General features: G+C 41.6%; 1 protein-coding gene across 3 annotated transcripts in view; it reads left to right on the top strand.

The window, feature by feature from the left end:
* The window catches only part of LOC115153298 (pro-neuregulin-3, membrane-bound isoform), a 553781-nt gene that overhangs the window by 514135 nt on the left and 17030 nt on the right, over positions 1-22616 (top strand). For all 3 annotated transcript variants that reach the window (XM_029698589.1, XM_029698590.1, XM_029698588.1), the window contains exons 7-8: positions 16289-16404; positions 18261-18446. In XM_029698589.1, coding sequence (XP_029554449.1) covers positions 16289-16404; positions 18261-18446 — 302 coding nt within the window. The remainder of the gene's footprint in view (positions 1-16288; positions 16405-18260; positions 18447-22616) is intronic.

Here is a 22616-nt window from a genome sequence, read left to right as displayed (position 1 = left end):
AAGCTGGTTTTTGATATAAATATGAACTTGATTGAACAGACATGCATGTATTGTATAACATAATGTCCAAAGATTGTCATCTGATGAAGATCATCAAAGGTTAGTGCTGCATTTAGCTGTGGTTATAGATACAGAACTCCTTTATGCAATCGCGGTGTCCGATTTTAAAATAGCTTTTCGGTGAAAGCACATTTTGCAATATTCTGAGTAGATAGCTCGCCATCACAGGCTAGCTATTTTGACACCCACCAAGTTTGGTACTCACCAAACTCAGATTTACTATAAGAAAAATTGGATTACCTTTGCTGTTCTTCGTCAGAATGCACTCCCAGGACTTCTACTTCAATAACAAATGTTGGTTTGGTTCCAAATAATCCATAGTTATATCCAAATAGCGGCGTTTTGTTTGTGCGTTCAAGACACTATCCGAAGGGTAACGAAGGGTGACGCGCGGACTCGTATCGTGACAAAAAAATTCAAAATATTCCATTACCATACTTCGAAGTATGTCAAACGCTGTTTAAAATCAATTTTTATGCGATTTATCTCGTAAAATAGCGATAATATTCCGACCGGGAGTCGTTGTTTTCGTTCAAAGACTGAAAAAGTAAAATGGACTCTTCACATGCATGCGCGCGCCCGTCTCATTGTTCTCAGATCGACCACTTACCAAATGCGCTACTGTTTTTCAGCCAGTAACTGCAAAGTCATCATTCAATGTTCTGGCGCCTTCTGAGAGCCTATGGGAGCCTTAGATAGTGTCACATTACAGCAGAGATCCTTTGTTTTGGATAGAGATGACAAAGAAGGCCAAGAAATGGTCTGACAAGGTACTTCCTGTACAGAATCTTCTCAGGTTTTGGCCTGGCATTTGAGTTCTGTTATACTCACAGACACCATTCAAACAGTTTTAGAAACTTTGGAGTGTTTTCTATCCAAAGCTACTAATTATATGCATTTTCTAGTTTCTGGGCAGGAGTAATAACCAGATTATATCGGATATGTTTTTTATCCGGCCGTGAAAATACTGCCCCCTATCCACAACAAGTTAACAGGAAGCCAGTGTAGGGAGGCTAGCACTGGAGTAATATGATAAAATGTTTTGGTTCTAGTCAGGATTCTAGCAGCCGTATTTAGCACTAACTGAAGTTTATTTAGTGCTTTTTCCGGGTAGCTGGAAAGTAGAGCATTGCAGTAGTCTAACCAAGAAGTGACAAAAGCATGGATTCATTTTGTTGCATCATTTTTGGACAGAAAATTTCAAATTTTTGCAATGTTACGTAGATGGAAAAAAGCTGTCCTTGAAAGAGTCTTGATATGTTCGTCAAAAGAGAGATCAGGGTCCAGAGTAACGCCGAGGTCCTTCACAGTTTTATTTGAGACGACTGTACAACCATTAAGATCAATTTTCAGATTCAACAGAGGATCTCTTTGTTTCTTGGGACCTAGAACAAACATCTCTGTTTTGGCCGAGTTTAAAAGTAGAACGTTTGCAGCCATCTACTTCCTTATGTCTGAAACGCAGGCTTCCAGCAGGGGCAATTTTGGGGCTTCACCATGTTTCATCGAAATGTACAGCTGTGTGTCATCCGCATAGCAGTGAAAGTTAACATTATGTTTTCGAATTACATCCCCAAGAGGTAAAATATATAGTGAAAACAATAGTGGTCCTAAAACGGAACCTTGAGGAACACCGAAATCTACAGTTGATTTGTCAGAGGACAAACCATCCACAGAGACAAACTGATATCTTTCCGACAGATAAGATCTAAACCAGGCCAGAACTTGTCCGTGTAGACCAATTTGGGTTTCCAATCTCTCCAAACGAATGTGGTGATCAATGGTATCAAAAGCAGCGCTAAGGTCTAGGAGCACGAAGACAGATGCAGAGCCTCGGTCTGACGCCATTTAAAGGTCATTTACCACCTTCACAAGTGCAGTCTCAGTGCTATGATGGGGTCTAAAACTAGACTGAAGCATTTTGTATACATTGTTTGTCTTCAGGAAGGCAGTGATTTGCTGCGCAACAGCTTTTTCTAAAATCTTTGAGAGGAATGGGAGATTCGATATAGGCCAATATTTTTTTATATTTTCTGTGTCAAGGTTTGGCTTTTTCCAGAGAGGCTTTTTTACTGGGACTTTTAGTGAGTTTGGTACACATCCAGTGGATAGAGAGCCGTTTATTATGTTCACCATAGGAGGGCCAAGCACAGGAAGCAGCTCTTTCAGTAGTTTAGTTGGAATAGGGTCCAGTATGCAGCATGAAGGTTTAGAGGCCATGATTATTTTCATCATTGTGTCAAGAGATATAGTACTAAAACACTTGAGTGTCTCCCTTGCTCCTAGGTCCTGGCAGAGTTGTGCAGACTTAGGACAACTGAGCTTTGGAGGAATACGCAGATTTAAAGAGGAGTCTGTAATTTGCTTTCTAATGATCATGATCTTTTCCTCAAAGAAGTTCATGAATTTATTACTGCTGAATTGAAAGCCATCCTCTCTTGGGGAATGCTGCTTTTTAGTTAGCTTTGCGACAGTATCAAAAATACATTTTGGATTGTTCTTATTTTCCTCAATTAAGTTGGAAAAATAGGATGATTGAGCAGCAGTGAGGGCTCTTCGATACTGCACGGTACTGTCTTTCCAAGCTAGTCAGAAGACTTCCAGTTTGGTGTGGCGCCATTTCCGTTCCAATTTTCTGGAAGCTTGCTTCAGAGCTTGGGTATTTTCTGTATACCAGGGAGCTAGTTTCTTATGACAAATGTTTTTAGTTTTTAGGGGTGCGACTGCAGCTAGGGTATTGCGCAAGGTTAAATTGAGTTCCTCAGTTAGGTGGTTAACTGATTTTTGGCCTCTGACGTCCTTGGGTAGGCAGAGGGAGTCTGGGAGGGCATCAAGGAATCTTTGGGTTGTCTGAGAAATTATAGCACGACTTTTGATTATCCTTGGTTGGGGTCTGAGCAGATTATTTGTTGCGATTGCAAACGTAATAAAATGGTGATCCAATAGTCCAGGATTATGAGGAAATACATTAAGATCCACAACATTTATTCCACGGGACAAAACTAGGTCCAGAGTATGACTGTGGCAGTGAGTAGGTCCAGAGACGTGTTGGACAAACCCCACTGAGTCGATGATGGCTCCGAAAGCCTTTTGGGGTGGGTCTGTGGACTTTTCCATGTGAATATTAAAGTCACCAAAAATGTGAATAATATCTGCTATGTGATGACCCTCCCACTCTGTCTGCCGTATTCTCTCTCTTTGCTCTTGTTTCCTTATTAGAATGCTGGTGGGTGGAGTTGGGAGGGTCGTCAGCTACATGGGAAACACCTGAGCCCGGGTGGTTCCCAGGACAAATAGACCTATTCCACATTGATTGGGGAGACTCTCTCCATGCAGACACCTTGGTTGATTTCTGTTGTGGTAGTTTTGTGGCTTTTTGGTTATTTGCTTGGGCACCTTTCAACACCCTGCATTATTACATTCAGGCATGCAAAACACTCACTTACACTACTGATTACACACACCATTGTTCATTGTTCTTAGTTTACTTTATTTAATAAATATATATTTTGATATTACTTGTCTCCACGTTGTCTCCCCTTTGTTGCGAACTCTGAGCCGGTTCGTAACAGCTATGACTACAAGGTCCGATAGGAATTCAGGGAACTCAGTGAGGAACGCTGTTTATGGCCCAGGAGGCCTGTAAACAGTAGCTATAAAAAGTGATTGAGTAGGCTGCATAGATTTCATGACTAGAAGCTCAAAAGACGAAAACGTTGTTTTTTTATTGTAAATTGAAATTTGCTATCGTAAATGTTAGCAACACCTCCGCCTTTGCGGATGAGCGGCGGATATGGTCACTAGTGTAGCCAGGAGGTGAGGCCTCATTTAACACAGTAAATTCATCAGGCTTAAGTCATGTTTCAGTGAAGCCAATCACATCAAGATTATGATCAGTGATTAGTTCATTGACTATAACTGCCTTGGAAGTGAGGGATCTAACATTAAGTAGCCCTATTTTGAGATGTGAGGTATCACAATCTCTTTCCATAATGGCAGGAATGGAGGTCTTTATTCCAGTGAGATTGCTAAGGCGAACACCGCCATGTTTAGTTTTGCCCAACCTAGGTCGAGGCACAGACACGGTCTCAATGGGGATAGCTGAGCTGACTACACTGACTGTGCTAGTGGCAAACTCCACTAAGCAGACAGGCTGGCTAACAGCCTGCTGCCTGGCCTGCACCCTATTTCATTGTGGAGCTAGGGGAGTTAGAGCCCTGTCTATGTTCGTAGATAAGATGAGAGCACCCCTCCAGCTAGGATGGAGTCCGTCACTCCTCAACAGGCCAGGCTTGGTCCTGTTTGTGGGTGAGTCCCAGAAAGAGGGCCAATTATCTACAAAGTAAAAACCGTATGTTGTCAGGCAGCTAAGTAAGGTTAGCAACAAAACGCACAGCATATCCTGGCTTCAGGGCCTGAGCAACAGGCAGTTTACTTTGGGCACGTCATTCAGGTCGCAATTGAGAAAAAAAGGGGCCTTGCCCTAAGATGCATTTGAGCCAATCAGTTGTGTTATGACAAAGTAGGGGTGGTATACAGAAGATAGCCCTATTTGGTAAAAACCAAGTCCATATTATGGCAAGAACAGCTCAAATAAGCAAAGAAAAACAACAGTCCATCGTTACTTTAAGAGATGAAGGTCAGTCAGTCAAGAACTTTGAACGTTTCTTCAAGTGCAGTCACAAAAACCATCAAGCGCTATGATGAAACTGGCTCTCATGAGGATCGCCACAGCAAAGGAAGACCCAGAGTTACCTCTGCTGCAGAGGATAAGTTCATTAGAGTTAACTGCGCCTCCGATTGCAGCCCAAATAAATGCTTCACAGAGTTCAAGTAACAGACACATCTCAACATCAACTGTTCAGAGGAGACTGCATGAATCAGGCCTTCATGGTCAAATTGCTGCAAAGAAACCATTACAAAAGGACACCAATAATAAGGAGAGACTTGCTTGGGCCAAGAAACAAGAGCAATGGACATTAGATCGGTGGTAATCTGTCCTGATTTTTGGTTCCAACCACCGTATGTTTGTGAGACGCAAAGTAGGTGAATGGATGATCTCGGTATGTGTGGTTTTCACCGTGAAGCACGGAGGAGGAGGTGTGATGGTGTGGGGGTGCTTTGCTGGTGACACTGTCAGTGATTTACTTAGAAATCAAGGCACACTTAACCAGCATGGCTACCACAGCATTCTGAAGCTATATGCCATCCCATCTGGTTTGCGCTTAGTGAGCTATCACTTGTTTTTCAACAGGACAATGACCCAAAACACACCTCAGAGTGATGGAGTCCTACATCAGATGACCTGGCCTCCACAATCACTCGACCTCAACCCAATTGAGATGGTTTGGGATGAGTTGGACCGCAGGGTGAAGGAAAAGCAGCCAACAAGTGCTCAGCATATGTGGGAACTCCTTCAAGACTGTTGGAAAAACCTTTTAATGAGTTGGTGTGTCCAAACTTTTGACTGATACTGTATATATATATATATATATATATATATATATATATATATATATATATATATATATATGTATGTTTATTTATTTATTTGACACGTATTTCAACCATTTATTGGGTTAGGCATAAAACTACCTTCATACATTTTTTACAACCAATACCGGTTACCTTCAGACGAGTCCCGTGACACTTGTGGACCGTTTTCGTGAGAAGACCGATTTTAGGGATGTCTCATGGTCTGCCACCTTTCACCGCAGATGTGGAAGTGCGAAACTGCCAGATGCGGTTGATTGAGACGCATCCAATGCAAAACAACAGATATCTCTAGCTTAAACTGACTGATTTTGATGGGGATTTTTTTGTTATGTAATTTAGACTGATGCACCGGTGTGTCAATTGACTCTAGTGGTTAATGCCGAAACTTAAACCTAACCTTAAAAATGTGGAGTTAATCCTTAACCTTAACAGTGAGGTGATGCTTGTCTGCAGCCATGTCTAACTCTCTTTTAAAAGCTTTAAAACCATGAGCTTCTCTCTCTATTTTTTACAAAGCAGACATGGTGCAACTCTTCCTTGTGTAATATTTATCCCTTGAAGCTGTCTATTTTGAAAATAAGACATTTCATAGTCCCATTGTGTGGGAGCGTGTCACATTTTTTCATGCATCCTAATTTCCTTCCTCCCTCCCTCTAGTCTAGAGATTTCTGAAATGTCATAACACTTTATTTCCATCAACTTGAAAATAAATATTGCATTCAGCAACATTCTAAAATTGAATTTGTCTCCCCAGTTTTATCATTGCACTGTTATAAAAAAAAGTGACATCGGTGTGCTTTAGGAATACGTGGAGGCCTCAGAGCAGTCAGGTAGACTGTTTGGCGGTTTCAACCGGGCTGGATTATTTAGGACCACACAGACACCACCGAGTTTGCGGACAGGCTGTATGAAGGCAAAGCTTCTGACCAGCACGGTGCTGCTGTTTGCTACTGCTGTCTATGTGTGTTGCATTTTTTCTCAAAGTTGTAAAAACAAGCAGAGCAGAAACTGGATGCTCTTTATTTGACTGATCTAGCTGGCAAGGCAACTGCTGTTTGAGTATTTATTCCCAGTGCTGAGCTAGTATTGTAACTGACGTGTAATGTTAGCTAATGGGTGTTTCTCAAAATGCATACTACCGTACTACGAGCACGCAAATGAGTCCAAATTGAAGTATGTGAAATGGAGCACAGAGGGCACTTCTCGAATGCGTACTCCATTTTTACATATTTTGAAGCATTTATTGATGCAAGCTTCAACAGACAGTATGCAAAGAATGCACAATTATGTATGCAGCATGCAACCATGTACAATTATGCAAATGTTCTTAATCAATGGTGGTCATTACTTGAGCTGAAGCGAGAGAAAATAGACTCTGACTTCAGAATGAAATGTTGCCTATTCACATATGTTGCCTGTCTACAATATTTTATCTTCATTTTGGCATGGTTACCTGCCTACAATACCAACTGAAGTGTGCGTAGGACATAAACCCATAGTAATTCAATAAAGCTAACTGGCTAGATACTACTTGTAGCTAATTCCCTACTTTTCACACAGTCATAGTATAAACAGCTCTACAGACTACACTGTCATGGTGCACAGTCAGTACACAGCACAATATTGATGATGATGAATGGATACAGATTTGTTTGAATGCCCAGTCATGTTCATATAATCTCAGACATAAATTACTACAGTTTAAGACCATCCATAGAACGTACTATATGCCAGTGAATCTGAATATCATGCACTCAGAAATGTAATTCCACTGCTGTAAGTGTAAAACACTGAAAAATATGTTACATGTTTGCTAGCGTGAGTTTTGGGGTGACCCAGTTGATCATTGCAGACAGGCCATGAGTAGCCAATGTGATTTATAGGATATTTATTTTTATTCTGATATTTTCTACCTGCACGCTGCAATGTTTTTATGTGGTGGCTTTATGTAGATTATTATTACAGAGTTGGCAATGGCAATAAAAGTTACTTTTAGATTTGTATAATTTTCATTTAGATTTATATTAACCACAGACAATGATTTTGAGATACAAGACTATTCTAAATGAAATTAAACTGTTCCACGAAGATGTGCATATGAAAATCATCACTGTCACCCACATTGGTATAAATTGTAAGATACATTGGCACTCCAACTGGAAAAGGTTGCTGACCGCTGGTGTAGCCTATTACCGGCAACGTCAGGAGAATAATGGCAGTGTCGTGACGTGACTACATTAATGTGATAACTGCTATTCATCAAATAATTACCTCCTATGTTTAGTTATTACCCGATTAAATTAATCATATAACAATTAACTCATTAGGAATCTGGGACACAACAGGAAAAGTTTGTTTAATGAGTTAACATTTCCCAAATTAACACAAGAATATATCAGAATATATTGACATCATAACAGTCATCAATTAATAATTTCCTCATATCAGTCTCATTCTGAACGTCGTTGACCTACCTCGGAAATCTGCACGAACCCTAGCCTAAGTCATGAATCAGCGGTACACAAATTGGCTTAATTATTTTACTAACTAACTTTAATAATCATACAGGATTACATAAACAAACACGGTATAGGTTATATTGATTACTAACATAATGCAATGAAATGACAACTTGTTACACAATGGAAAGGGGGTGGGGAAAGAAAGAGCGGGAGAGACAAAGAGTGACTTATCGTACATACATGTAGAAGCTATGCTCATGGGAATGGATACTTTGCACATGAATGACCGCTCATTCAGAAAATAATTGCAATGTATATATTTACGTGTGGATGTCTTTGTCGTCTCTCTGTTGAATTCAATCCATCTATGGGAAGTGGATCGATGTATCTCTGGTTGTGTAAGTCTCTGGTTGTCCACCAGAGGTCACAATGTTCTTCTTTGCTATAGTAGGCTTCTTTATCGTAATACCCTGACTACACCGCTCGCATCACATGCACGAGCGTTGCAAAATAAATTTAGGAATATATGTTATTCAATTATTGCGCCAACGAGCGTCTGCGTTGCCAAGGGCTAAAATAGAAGTCATTCCTATTTCTGACGCAGATCGCGCTGCAAGTCCTGCCTCTCCCATCTCCTCATTGGTTTATAGAAGCTGGTACCCACGTGCCATCTCCTCATTGGTTATACCCACGTGGGTGAAAGACAAACTGTTTTGCCGGTTGTCGTGGTAATACTATGAAAGCGTAGATGCCAATCACCATATAAGTTCAAAGATGAAAAAGCCTGGAAGGAGGAGAGATGACTAGAAACGATTCGGTTGACCATTTTATGTGTGGATTAATTGTCGGAGTAGAGGACCTTGTGCATTTCAGGTAAAATAACAACTCAATGTTTATATCCCAGGACAAATTAGCTAGCAACAGCAAGCTAGCTAAATGTGACAAATTAGCTAGCAAGTGCAAGCTAACTAGCTAAATTGCCAAACATGTTTAATGCTTTTCGACCTGTCCCCAAATTAATGTCATTGGTTCAGAGTTTGTTTTGATATTTTAACCTGCGTGTCGTGATCGTGTTTGGTGTAGGGGGACAAAATAAATGTATGCACGATAGCGCACGATGGCGCACACGCTCAGCCGGTTTGGGTTCCGTGTTAGAGTGTCCTTTAAAATTGATCTTAGAAAGTATCCTTCAGAGTACCAATGGTGGTGAGAGGAAACTGTTCTTTGCAGTTGTAGGCTTCTTTGTCTGAGGGCTCGTTAGAATGGATAATCCAGCTGTTACACACACGGTGGTCTTTGGTCGAGTTTACTAGACTACCTGTACTTAAACAGCTGCAGACTGAATGTTCTGGTGTAGTCTTTATCTTCTTCACTCGAGAGTTTCGGAGGGTCTTACCATTTTCTGGTGTTCTAGTTTTAAACCATTTGTCAGCTGTGTAGCTACCGCTCCACGCTGTCTGGTCTGTATTTAAATTTCAACCACTTCAACGTGTGGACCACATCCTCACATTCTCTGGTCTAATGTACATTTGGTTACGACTCCTTTTTTCCTTGGGTAAAAAGGGGGCATTCCATCACGCCGACACAATGTCTATACTCACTGGGGCGTGGTTACTGACTGAGCAAAAGTTGATATGAAAAACAATTGTCATTTAGATGGCTAAAATCACATTGTTATCTCCACAAAAGTATTCTTGTATTTAATCATTTATTTTATACAACATTTAGATGCAAACCTAACTAGAATGTGTACACCCTCAGAGATACAGTTATGTTGTTATACAGTCTTTCTGATATTTTTTATGACTCACATAATAGACATACATTTTCCATTTTCCATTTCTCATCATTACCAACATTTGGATGTTGAATTATATTGTTTCAATGTCCCATGTTTGATGTTTAAGTTCTTTGGCAAGAGTCTCTCTGTAACACTCAGACATTCAATTCTCAATACTGCAGAGCCAAAGGGAGAGTTTCTGCCAGGTATTTACGATGAGGTTTTTAAGTCATAAAACCGGGCCAACTCCCCCAGGAGAAAGAGTCTGTCAGCCATTGGCCTTGCTGATGGGCCCTTTTGATCCTCACCCAGGAGAGAGAGTCATGAGAGCAGAATCTACGAAGGCTAGCAGCAGCGGGAGAAGGAAGGTCGGGAAAAGGCTTTTTTCTTCTGGTTCAGCTATCTTGATCTCTTTTGTGTGTCTTCATTATTTAATCAAATGGCGTGCTTAATGCATCAGACAAGTTCAGTACTTACAGTTGATTTTATTAAAACACATAGGGTGTTTCTATATATGGAAAAATACACGTTTAAAATTTTTGACCAATCGATTGGTTGAAAGAAAAGACTACTCATGCAATAAATTAGCTTTAGATGCCCCAAAAAAATTCTGAGGGAAGTCCCCCTGCCAGGTTATGCCCCCCCCACACTTCTAAAACCAAAGTTGCTTCCCTGAATAATACTTTAATTTGGCTTTATTAATTCAAAATCACATTTGAATTATAGTAACCTTTTTAATCTTGCTGCATTAATTTAATGTTGTGTATTTGAAATCCATGCCTCCTTATTAATGTCGTGATGAATGTATCAGTATTGATTGTTCTGAAAGAACCAGGTACAAGTCAAGGATCTATATTTGTCCAAGATCCAAGTATCCAAATGGTCAGCTTAGGACAAGGAATAGATAGCAAGAGTCTACCTAATGAGCTCACTATCCTGCTATTAGTCATACAGCTGAGAAGTCATGATGACATCTCCTTTACTTAGTCAGGGCTCATGCTGTTTCCCCATCAAAATGACAAAGTCAGCCCTGGCAGCAGTGGACAGGAAGAGGGTAGACAGGGCACAGTAGTAGGCACCATAGATGTGGTGTAAATATAATGAGAATGCCATAGAAGATCTGCAGGAAATCCTTGGTCATCTTCTTGCTATTAAAACCTCTCTAGGGTAGGTGGGATGCTAGCGTCCCACCTGGCCAACATCCAGTGAAATTGCAGAGTGCGAAATTCAAAAATACTAAATTCAAATATTTAACATTCTTGAAAATGTATGTGTTATCCTGTCTGGGAACCTGGGACGTTTGCGTCCCACCCTAGTCAACAGCCAGTGGAATTGCGTCGCGCGAAATACAAATACCTCATAAATGCTATAACTTCAATTTCTCAAACATATTACTATTTTACACCATTTTATAGATACACCTCTCCTGAATCGAACCACGTCGTCCGATTTCAAAAAGGCTTTACAGCAAAAGCAAAACATTAGATTATGTTAGGGGAGTACCCTGCCAAAAATAATCACACTGCCATTTTCAAAGCAACTAGCATGCATCACAAATACCCAAAACACAGCTAAATGCAGCACTAACCTTTGACAATCTTCATCAGATGACACTCCTAGGACATCATGTTACACAATATATGCATTTTTTGTTCGATAAAGTTCATATATATATGTATATAAAAACAGCATTTTACATCGGCGCGTGACGTTCAGAAAATATTTTCCCTCAAATGCTTCCGGTGAATCAGCGCTACAATTTACAAAATTACTATTCGAAAACATTGTTAAAATGTAATATTGTCATTCAAAGAATTATAGATTAACATCTCGTGAATGCAACCACATTGCCAGATTTAAAAATAACTTTACTGGGAAATCACACTTTGCAATAAATGAGGTGCTATGCTCAGAAAAATAGGCTAGGTGATACAGGTTAGCGCAATCTTGGAACCATCTAAAATCAAATATGCTATTGTAAATATTCCCTTACCTTTGATTATCTTCATCAGAAGGCACTTCCGGGAATCCCAGGTCCACAACAAATGTAGTTTTGTTCGAAAAAGTTAATAATTTATGTCCCAATAGCTCCTTCTTGTTAGCGCGTTCTGAAGGCTACTCATAATGTACGAGACTTGTCGTCACGAATGTGCAAAAAATATATATTTACGTTCGTTCAAACATGTCAAACGTTGTATAACATACATCTTTAGGGCCTTTTTCAATCAGAGATTCAATAATATTCAAGGCAGACGATTGCATTGTCTTACTAAATGTTTCGGAACGAAAGGGTACCCATGGGCGCCCGCGTCATAGTAGTAATGGCCCTCCCCCTATGACCAACTTTCCAGGCCTCTCGTTCGGTCAGTTTTTACCGGAGAAGACTCAAACCACTTTTTAAAGACTGTTGACATCTAGTGGAAGCCTTAGGAAGTGCTAAATGAATCCTAAATCATGGTGTGTTTCATAGGCAAAGTGTTGAAGGTGATTCCACAAATCCACTTCCTGCATGGAATCTTCTCAGGTTTTTGCCTGCCATATGAGTTCTGTTATACTCACAGACACCATTCAAACAGTTTTAGAAACTTCAGAGTGTTTTCTATCCAAATCTACTAATTATATGCATATTCTAGTTACTGGGCAGGAGTAGTAACCAGATTAAATTGGGTATGTTTTTTATCCGGCCGTACAAATACTGCCCCCTAGGCCCAACAGGTTATACATCAAAATAAAGCTTAACTTCTTGTTAATCCAGCCACCGTGTCAGATTTCAAAAAGGCTTTAAGATGAAAGCAAGCCATGCGATTATCTGAGGACAGCGCCCCGCATACAAACACATGAAAATCATATTTCAACCAGGCAGATGCGACACAAAAGTCAGAAATAGCGATATAAAAATGCCTTACCTTTGATGGCACTCCAAAAGGTCCCAGTTACATCACAAATGGTCCTTTTGTTGGATAATGTCAAAATACTGCCCCCTACCCCAGAGAGGTTTTAAGAAACAAGTTACACATCTCTCATTTTGGTCATGCCAATGTGCACACTGGATACTTTAAAAGGTGGTTCAGACTCAGAGACATGTCTAGTCTTAAGTTCAAGGAGTCATCCAGTTCTCTGTTGAAATACCTCCAATTGTCACACCTGCTCCCGCTCCCCCTCCATGGCGCTCGAGGGCGCCAGGCTGCCCATCATTACGCACACATGTAGCCATCATTGCACGCAACAGCGCAAAATTGGACTCACCTGGACTCCTTCACTTTGTTGACCTATATCTGTCTGTTCCTCAGTTTGTTCCCTGTGTCAGCATTATTGTCATTATGTTTTTCATGTCCAGAAGCTGTCCTGTCTTGTTTCATGTTTTATTAATTAAATATTCACTCCCTGTACTTGCTTCTCGTCTCCAAGCGTCTGTACTTACAGAATGCTGACACCACAATTTGAAGCATCAAGGAGTTTTTTGTTTTGTTGGTGACGTCGGGTGCCTCTGCCAAAGGAACCGGGGGTGCATCAGCTGGCTCATCGGGCTCCCACGCCTTAGCAGGCTCAAGAGGTTTCCTTGCCTCGGTTGGCTCGGCAGGCTCCCCCCCACGTCATGCCTCAGCCGGCTCGTCGGGCTCCCACGTCTCAGCCGTTTCGTCGGGCTCCCACGCCTTAGCCGGCTTATCTGGCTTCCACGCCTCAGACGGCTCGTCCGACTCCTATGTCTCGACCGGCCCGTCAGGCTCGCCTGCTCCCGCTCCCCTCCCTGGCGCTCGAGGGCACCAGGCTGCCTATCATTATGCACATCTGTCACCATCATTAAGCGCATTAGTGCAATATTGGACTCACCTGTTAATTGTCCCTTCCATATCTGTCTGTTCCTCAGTTTGTTCCCCGTGTCAGCATTATCGTCATTATGTTTCCCCTGTTCAGACGCTGTCCTTGTTTGTTTCTTGTCAGTTATTTATTAAATGTTCACTTCCTGTACTTGCTTCTTGTCTCCAAGCGTCTGTCCTTACACCAATAGCTTTTTCTGTAATTCTAGATCATCATTGTCTGCGTGTACTGTTAAATGAGCTCACCAACAAGTTAAACTGGTTGGATGGCAAATTGCTGCATGAGTCCATCTATTTAACCCAGATTCTTACACCCTTATTGGCACCATTTATATTTGACCTAGTATTATTTCTATTGTGTCAGTGAATTCATTATTGGAGCTCCATTATCAGTAATGGCTCTCAGTGTGAGGAATTCCTATTAAATCATGCTCACGCTCTAGGCTCTGGGCGACAATAATAAAAGAAATCTGAGAAATTATTTAATATAATCTTATTTTGGATTAATGCATGGTTGCTATCAGGGATAGTGGTACCAAGAACCTCCTTGGGTTAATCTGCTGTCTGTCCGGGTGTAATATCCAATTATAGTGGCTCTCCTCCTCTACACCACTCCTTTATCAACTATCAACATTCCTATGCTACACTTGAGATGTATAGTTCTACTTCAATTTCAATTTCTCTTCCGTTCTCCCTCATTGACACAGCAAAATAGCGGAAGGAGAGTGGAATAGATAGAGCACAGGAATGCCATTTAGATTCCTGTAATCATTCTTCTCTAGTCAAGTAATGGTCTACCTCACGCTGTGGCAGTCAAAGGGGGATTGTGTGTGAGGACATTGGGTTATGTTTAAGTGATGTACATTTTTAGATATGCCTCCAAAAGAACATGGCCATTCCATACTGACTCTGGAAATGGAGTGCTAAAAATAAAACATCTGTGCTTACCTGTACTTAACAATTTGCATAGTCCAAAGTATTTTTATTGTATGCATAAACAAGCATTATGATCCGTCTAATCAATATAGATTAATGCTAATACAGTAATAGGTTATATACACTGCTCAAAAAAATAAAGAGAACACTTAAACAACACAATGTAACTCCAAGTCAATCACACTTCTGTGAAATCAAACTGTCCACTTAGGAAGCAACACTGATTGACAATAAATTTCACATGCTGTTGTGCAAATGGAATAGACAACAGGTGGAAATTATAGGCAATTAGCAAGACACCCCCAATAAAGGAGTGGTTCTGTAGGTGGGGACCACAGACCACTTCTCAGTTCCTATGCTTCCTGGCTGATGTTTTGGTCACTTTTGAATGCTGGCGGTGCTTTCACTCTAGTGGTAGCATGAGACGGAGTCTAAAACCCACACAAGTGGCTCAGGTAGTGCAGCTCATCCAGGATGGCACATCAATGCGAGCTGTGGCAAGAAGGTTTGCTGTGTCTGTCAGCGTAGTGTCTAGAGCATGGAGGCGCTACCAGGAGACAGGCCAAATTGATCAGGAGACGTGTAGGAGGTCGTAGGAGGGCAACAACCCAGCAGCAGGACCGCTACCTCAGCCTTTGTGCATTTTGCAGGGCTCTGGCATTTTGCACTGCCAGAGCCCTGCAAAATGACCTCCAGCAGGCCACAAATGTGCATGTGTCTGCTCAAACGGTCAGAAACAGACTCCATGAGGGTGGTATGAGGGCCCGACGTCCACAGGTGGGGGCTGTGCTTACAGCCCAACACCGTGCAGGACGTTTGGCATTTGCCAGAGAACACCAAGATTGGCAAATTCGCCACTGGCACCCGTGCTCTTCACAGATGAAAGCAGGTTCACACTGAGCACGTGAAAGACGTGACAGAGTATGGAGACGCCGTGGAGAACGTTCTGCTGCCTGCAATATCCTCCAGCATGACCGGTTTGGCGGTGGGTCAGTCATGGTGTGGGGTGGCATTTCTTTGGGGGCCGCACAACCCTCCATGTGCTCGCCAGAGGTAGCCTGACTGCCATTAGGTACCAAGATGAGATCCTCAGACCCCTTGTGAGACCATATGCTGGTGCGGTTGGCCCTGGGTTCCTCCTAATGCAAGACAATGCTAGACCTCATGTGGCTGGAGGGTGTCAGCAGTTCCTGCAAGAGGAAGGCATTGATGCTATGGACTGGCCCGCCCGTTCCCCAGACCTGAATCCAATTGAGCACATCTGGGACATCATGTCTCGCTCCATCCACCAACGCCACGTTGCACCACAGACTGTCCGGGAGTTGGCAGATGCTTTAGTCCAGGTCTGGGAGGAGATCCCTCAGAAGACCATCCGCCACCTCATCAGGAGCATGCCCAGGCGTTGTAGGGAGGTCATACAGGCACGTGGAGGCCACACACACTACTGAGCCTCATTTTGACTTGTTTTAAGGACATTACATCAAAGTTGGATCAGCCTGTAGTGTGGTTTTCCACTTTAATTTTGAGTGTGACTCCAAATCCAGACCTCCATGGGTTGATAAATTGGATTTCCATTGATTATTTTTGTGTGATTTTGTTGTCAGCACATTCAACTATGTAAAGAAAAAAGTATTTAATAAGATTATTTCTTTCATTCAGATCTAGGATGTGTTGTTTAAATGTTCCCTTTATTTTTTGGAGCAGTATATATTTAAATGTCTTTGTTTATTTTGCAGTATTGTAAGAGGTCCTCCCAACCACATGAGGGAGCTGTTTGTAAGTCCAGCTTTTCGCAGTGCAACGCCACCCCTACCAACTACTCCAGAGGTCCAGGCACAGGAAAACATTACAGGTATGATGTTCACACATAGAATTCAGTGGTCTGAATGATGAATACTCTGTGGAACAACATCTTACAAGGACAACAATCATAATGATTATCATAATAATGTGCTATGAGGATTGGTTCTGTGCCCCTTACAGTAATTCACAGAGACGCAGTGAAGAGAGAAATCAAATTAACTACATTACAGTGCAGCCGGAGATAATTGTGGATTTATTGAATTTTTTATTGAATGATAGTAATTCTAATTGTTGATAAACATTTTAATGTGCATATCTGTAACCGGGCTGAACATGCCAGCAAAGGGTCAGAGATCTGACTTCAACTACATTAAATGTTCTTTATGAGCCAACTGCTGTATTACATTGAGTTAATTTCCACATTGCGGAATAATGCGCTAATGGAATGATCTGTTGTGGCTTAAATTATTATACGACATTAGCTTACTGGAAGACCACATGTAGGCTATAGATGTATAACTGCGTAGACTTACATTATTCAAAATCCCATATGATTCAAATGTCAGTGCTAGCCATATATAAAGCTCTGGGAACAGCTAGTCCTTAGCATTACAATGAAGTCCAATCACAGTCAAGCTGATCTCTCTCACTCAAAGGCCCGATATCCATCATTAACTGCTCAGTGGTATTTCCTGCTATCCTCTGCTTTCGTATTCCATTTGTATTCAGTGAGCTGCATGCGAGTCGGGACCCAGGGAATGCTATTGACTTTACATGACTTCAGGACTAGGGAAACCGCACTCACTCATATCGCATTGTGAATTTCGCCAGCACACCAACCTGCCTGCATAATTACAAGGTCATTATGGTGGCTCTAGAGATCTACCTTTCCTTGTGTGTGTGTGTGTGTGTGTGTGTGTGTGCCTTGCCTTCCATGCGTGTCTGTTGGGATTACAGATAAACAAATCCTTTTATGTTTGTTTGGCTTAATCCACACCCGCCTCTTTTTTACGACAACAATTTGATACCCCTTTTTTTTCAGTGGCTGGATTGTATATTGTTTGCTTACAGTCCTTGACCTTGCCATAAGTGGACTTTAAAGGATCATCTCAGTTTGTATGATTGCAATTGTGTCGGTTTAGGGGGGATTTAGATACAGTTTTCAGCAAATGGAAGTGAAGATATGTTTCCAAAACAGCTTGAAACTTGACAAGCTCTTAAGTGGATTTTGTGTCTAGGAACTATTTGTGCATCACATTGTTCTATCCTCACTCCTTTGGCAGCTGGTTAGTTGCAAGGCTTATCTGAAATCAAATGACATGGGCTTTAATTGTCTATAAGCATTTTATGTGCACTAGAGATAAACTACCAATAAAGATATGATCTGGCACACAGAGAGAAGTCTTCAAAGTCTTCACTGCACATGATAAATCAATCACTTCACACCCAAAACCTCAATCATGTCAAAACACAGCAGAAACCCAGAAACCCACACTGCAGCAGGAAACAGGAAATGTTATCAGAGGGACAAAAAAGTTGTGTGACAAGGGAAACTCTAGTTTAATTGACTGGAGAAATGGCATGATTCATTTTATCCCTAGATGGAGAGGCAATCAGCCACACTTGTCCAATAATCTGTCTTTAGTAGTTTATGTTGTTCCTCTGAATAGCGAGGGCCTTCTAGCTGTGTGTTGCCTTGTGGCAGTTTTGATGTGAATTTTCGGTTGTTCATTTTCTGGACGAGGGAACTCCTGGTGTTAAATCTTCTCATCCACAGCCATGTGATGGCTCACAATAGAGATAGTAACATAACCATGGTACGCTACAGTTAATGTGATGTATCATAAAGAATACTTTTAAGTGACAAAAATCACTTTTGATCCTTGTCCCTGTGTTTGATTTTAGAAGCAGCTCCCTGTCTCATAGTCCAGACCAGATAAGTAAAGCCACCCATTGGTCAGTACCTCGTAAAACTCCGCCCATACCCAGAGGAAGACGAAATCCAATTGGAGGATCCAAAAATTCTGGCCCCGCCTACCAACACCTCCAGGAATTGGAGTCGTCTGAGAGGGAGGTTGAATTATTGAAAGGGTAAGTTAAACTGTTGGTTTATCAGATATATTTAGTAATGACTACATGTCAATTGTCACTCAATTTAGCAGTAATAGTGGAAACGTGTACATCATGTCCTTCACCTTGAATAATACTTCTGCAACCATGACTTAACTCAGAATTCATGTGTTTCTACATTTTGTCTATCAACAAGTGTGCCAAGCAAAACATATAAAACAATGTTTTTTTTGACAGAGCAACATATAACAGCAAAATGGATTACACACAGCCTCAGACTCCCAGAGTTTAGGTACTTGTACATTCAGATTGTTTCCGTTCGCTGCAGTGGTGTCGGAGTCATTATTTTGTAGCAGAAAGAAAGCACTGCTGTGGCTGTTTTGGAGAGGAGGAATGGTGCATAATGAGCCCAGCCTATCCCAGGCTCTTATCCCAGGCTGTGCGGCCCTTCTGTTTGCCTCCGTCATCACACCTCCGACAGCTTTCATCTCTGATTTATGGATCCACCTGTACTCTTTTAACAAGAGTCCCTTTCTCCAAATCCCACAGGGCGACGGCTGCTTTCTCTCCTTCACTTGCTCTAGCTCTCTCTCGCTCTCTCTCTCTCTCTTTTTGTCACTCTTTCTCTCTCTCTGTCTGCCTCTCTCGCTCCCTCTCTCCATCCTGTTTCCTTTCTAGCTCTCTTCTCAAGTCCCTTCCCTCTCCATTTAATTCTCTCCTTTTCAAGTCACCCTCTCTCTCTCTCTTCCTCCCGTATTATCTCTCACTCTCTCTCTCTCTGTTTCTCTCTTTGTTTCTCTTTCTCTCCTCGCCGCGTCATTCTAAAAAAAGCCCCAGAATGTGGAACGCTGTTGCCTCGGCGCCGACAAAGCTTTAGATTTCATTTCAAGGGGAGAAATTTCAGAGGCAGCTTGTTTTAAGAACTGAATAAAGGAGGGGACCCTCTGCACACAAGTTTTTTGCTCCTTCTCTTTGTTTTTCAATGTGCTGAGCAAAGATACATATAAGGTTATGTTATGATCAGCAGTAAAATGTTATTAGCTCAAAGGGAGTGTTTGGCCTGTCGGCTGTGGATTGTCTTTTTAATGACGGTCATGCGCTGCCATTCTTCTCTCTTAGTTTGTCAGTGCCTTACAGAGGAGAGGGATTCAGTGGGCAGCTGAACAGCGAGACCTTGACACCAGGCATGACTCACTAAAACAGACAGGCTCTGGGGGTGTTCCATCTGAGCAGGAACTTCTAAATAGAGGGCAATGCTTTAGAAATGTGGATAAGGTTGGTCACGTGTTACAGGGACTCTTCCAGTCAACTAATTGGTTGATATTGTAAGTATGTCTTGTACTCTACAACTTGGTGACCAGACCACTGTCAAGTGCTTGTAGAATAAGCAATTACAGGGGAACTGCCTAACTCTGCTGACATACCAGGTGCTAGACATGGGCTCCAGCTGGCCCGAAGGCAGAAGCACATTATTAGGTGGAAAGACTGACCTATTTCCAGATTACAGACAATGAGCGTAGAGAGATAGAGAATCCCCGTTCAAGTGCAAGCTTGAGTTGCCATGGAGACTCTGCGGTAAAGGGAGACATGTGAGAGCACAATGATAGTGTGAGAGAAGAGGGAGAGATAGAGAGAGATAAAGAGAGTGAGAGGAGGGATGTAGAAACTACATGTTTTGCATGCAATAGTCAAACAAACCAGGAAGAAGTGCTATCCCTCTTCTTCCATGCCTGTCAGAAAACCTGTCGTTATCTCTCCAAAATGACTTACACGGACACAGAACTGCACTTGTGTTCTATTGTTACTAGTATTTTTAGATAAACCTGTCAGGTTTCTCAGTGGCTTTCTCTGAATCCCCCAGGTGAAGAATTCACAGAGGCAAAGTTGAAATATGCAAATACCTGTCTGTCATTGCAGTGAAAGTGTTGCAGACAGAGTGTAGAGATACTTCAGCATAAATCAGATATCAAAGTACCTGCCTTAGCTGTAACTTGGCTCCTTTCTACAAGGTCATTATCACTGTAATTGATTCCTCTGACAAGGTCACATTATATAGTATAAGGAAGCGTTGATGATCGACCTTGGCTGTTCTGGCCCCGTCAGACTGGGTCGTAAGTCCCTCACCCTCCACGGGCCTACACATCACTGGTCAATAGCATTCTAATACACTATTCTGTCTATCTTTAATGGTCTTCTAATTATTTAGGGATTCATTTACTCAGGATATTACCCCTGAATGAACCGGCCAATAGTCTGTCCCAGAATTTTCTGCAACGCTCCTGTCTGACTGCTGCAATAGCTTGTTCATTCATCAGTTCAATTTGGAAAATCATCACTACTATCTCAGGCTCTATTATCCCAAGCTCTTTGTCATTTGCATTCAGAAACCATAATTAAACACCACAGTATTATCTAAATATCCATAACACCCATATAGATATCTCTATAAATCTATATAGATCATAATAGAAAGTGGAATCCAAATATAAAATAAACTATAAAAAAAACACGTCACTACTTCACAGGAGAGGCATTTTAATGTATTTTTTATGAACATTTGTTTTTTTTGGCAGAAATGCCTTCTGGAACATGTGGACTTTCATGTGCCGTAGTAACACACTTGTATGTCATCATGATTGGCTGAGATAATGGATGGGCTGGATATGCCGAGAGATGAGTTCGGATTGGTCTGCCATGTAGCATGATTCTTTCTATAACATGAGCTGGTCAGTATGTATGAATAATCCTTTCTACCGCAGCTTCTTCTGAAAGATATCATGAAGAACTGAAAAAGTTTTGCTACTGCTCTCAACATTGCTGCCCTGGAGTTAATAATGCTATCGACAAAGGAAAAAGTTGTGATGGACCACTTTCTGGAGGACGATTGTTCCTTGCTGACTTTGATTCTGAAATGAATCAGACGATGAGGAAATCCCTAATTTAGGTAAAGACATTGTCACGACTTCCGCCGAAGTTGGCTCGTCTCCTTGTTCGGGCGGCGGTCGACGTCACCGGCTTTCTAGCCATCGCTCCACTTTTTCATTGTTCCATTTGTTTTGTCTTGTTCCCTGCACACCTGGTTTGCATTCCCTAATCACACAGCATGTATTTGTTCCTCTGTTCCCCCCCCATGTCATTGTGTGGAATTGTTTTGTTACGTGTTTACTGTGATACGCTATACTGGTTTTCCCATGGGTATTGTATTTTGACCCGTTGTATGTATTTGTCATACATTTGTATATTTGTGAGTGTTTTTTCGCGCTTGTTTACTTTTTCCTGTGGCTGGAGGTTTTTGGATGCGGTTGCGTCTGTCTTTTTGCCTCTGCCAAATAAAGTGCGCCTGATCACAACTCACTGCTCTCCTGCACCTGACTTCATACCAGTAGCGCACAACCTTGACAAACATTTTAATTGAACCAGATATTGTTGAGTCCTCTGATGACAGTGATGGGGAAGCAACGGCGATCAACAGTGTTGTTGTCACAGAAGAAGTTGACGGAGATTTGAAATCAGTGGATTGCCCGGTGGGAGCAGATTGCCAAATGTGGAAAGAGTCGAAAAGAGAACACATAAGGCTGTTGTATAAAACACCTGTCCCCCGGATTACATCTTCAAACTTAGGGCAATCATGGCATCCATGACAGAGAGGGAGAAGAGTTCATCCATATACTGTATACGGGTAAGAGTCTAGCTACATTTTCAGATATTATAAGTTTCAAATTTTTGTCAGAAAGTTCTGTTGGCTAGCTAGCTAATGTTAGCTGGCTGGCTCGCTAGCTAATGTTACTTGTATGATCTGTGTAATAATATTATTTGGATCTCAGAAAACCATTTGCGTAATTATAGCCTAATGTTAGCTAGCTAACATTGAACCTAGTTGGTTAGCTTTAGCGACCTTAATATTCATGTATGGTGCATGCTAGTATTGCCGCGTTCAAAACAATTGAGAACTCTGAAAAATACGATGTCAAATCATGACGTCAGTGATCTTCAGGTCGGAAAGTTGGAACTCTAGCATGGTTCCCTAGTTGGAATTCCAAGTTGGATGACCATTCAAATGGATTTTAACCAGTAGGAGCTTGTTTTTTTCTGAATTCCCAGTTGTTTTGATTGCAATGAAGTCAGAGATTGCCGAGTTCCCAGTTGTTTTGAATGCGGCATTAGAGTTGGGATTATGGTTCATTGTTAAGG

Source organism: Salmo trutta, chromosome 18 (assembly GCF_901001165.1).
Source record: "Salmo trutta chromosome 18, fSalTru1.1, whole genome shotgun sequence".
Taxonomy (NCBI): domain Eukaryota; kingdom Metazoa; phylum Chordata; class Actinopteri; order Salmoniformes; family Salmonidae; genus Salmo; species Salmo trutta.
The sequence above is the reverse complement of the archived record's forward strand: the minus strand, read 5'-3'. Positions and strand labels throughout refer to the sequence as shown.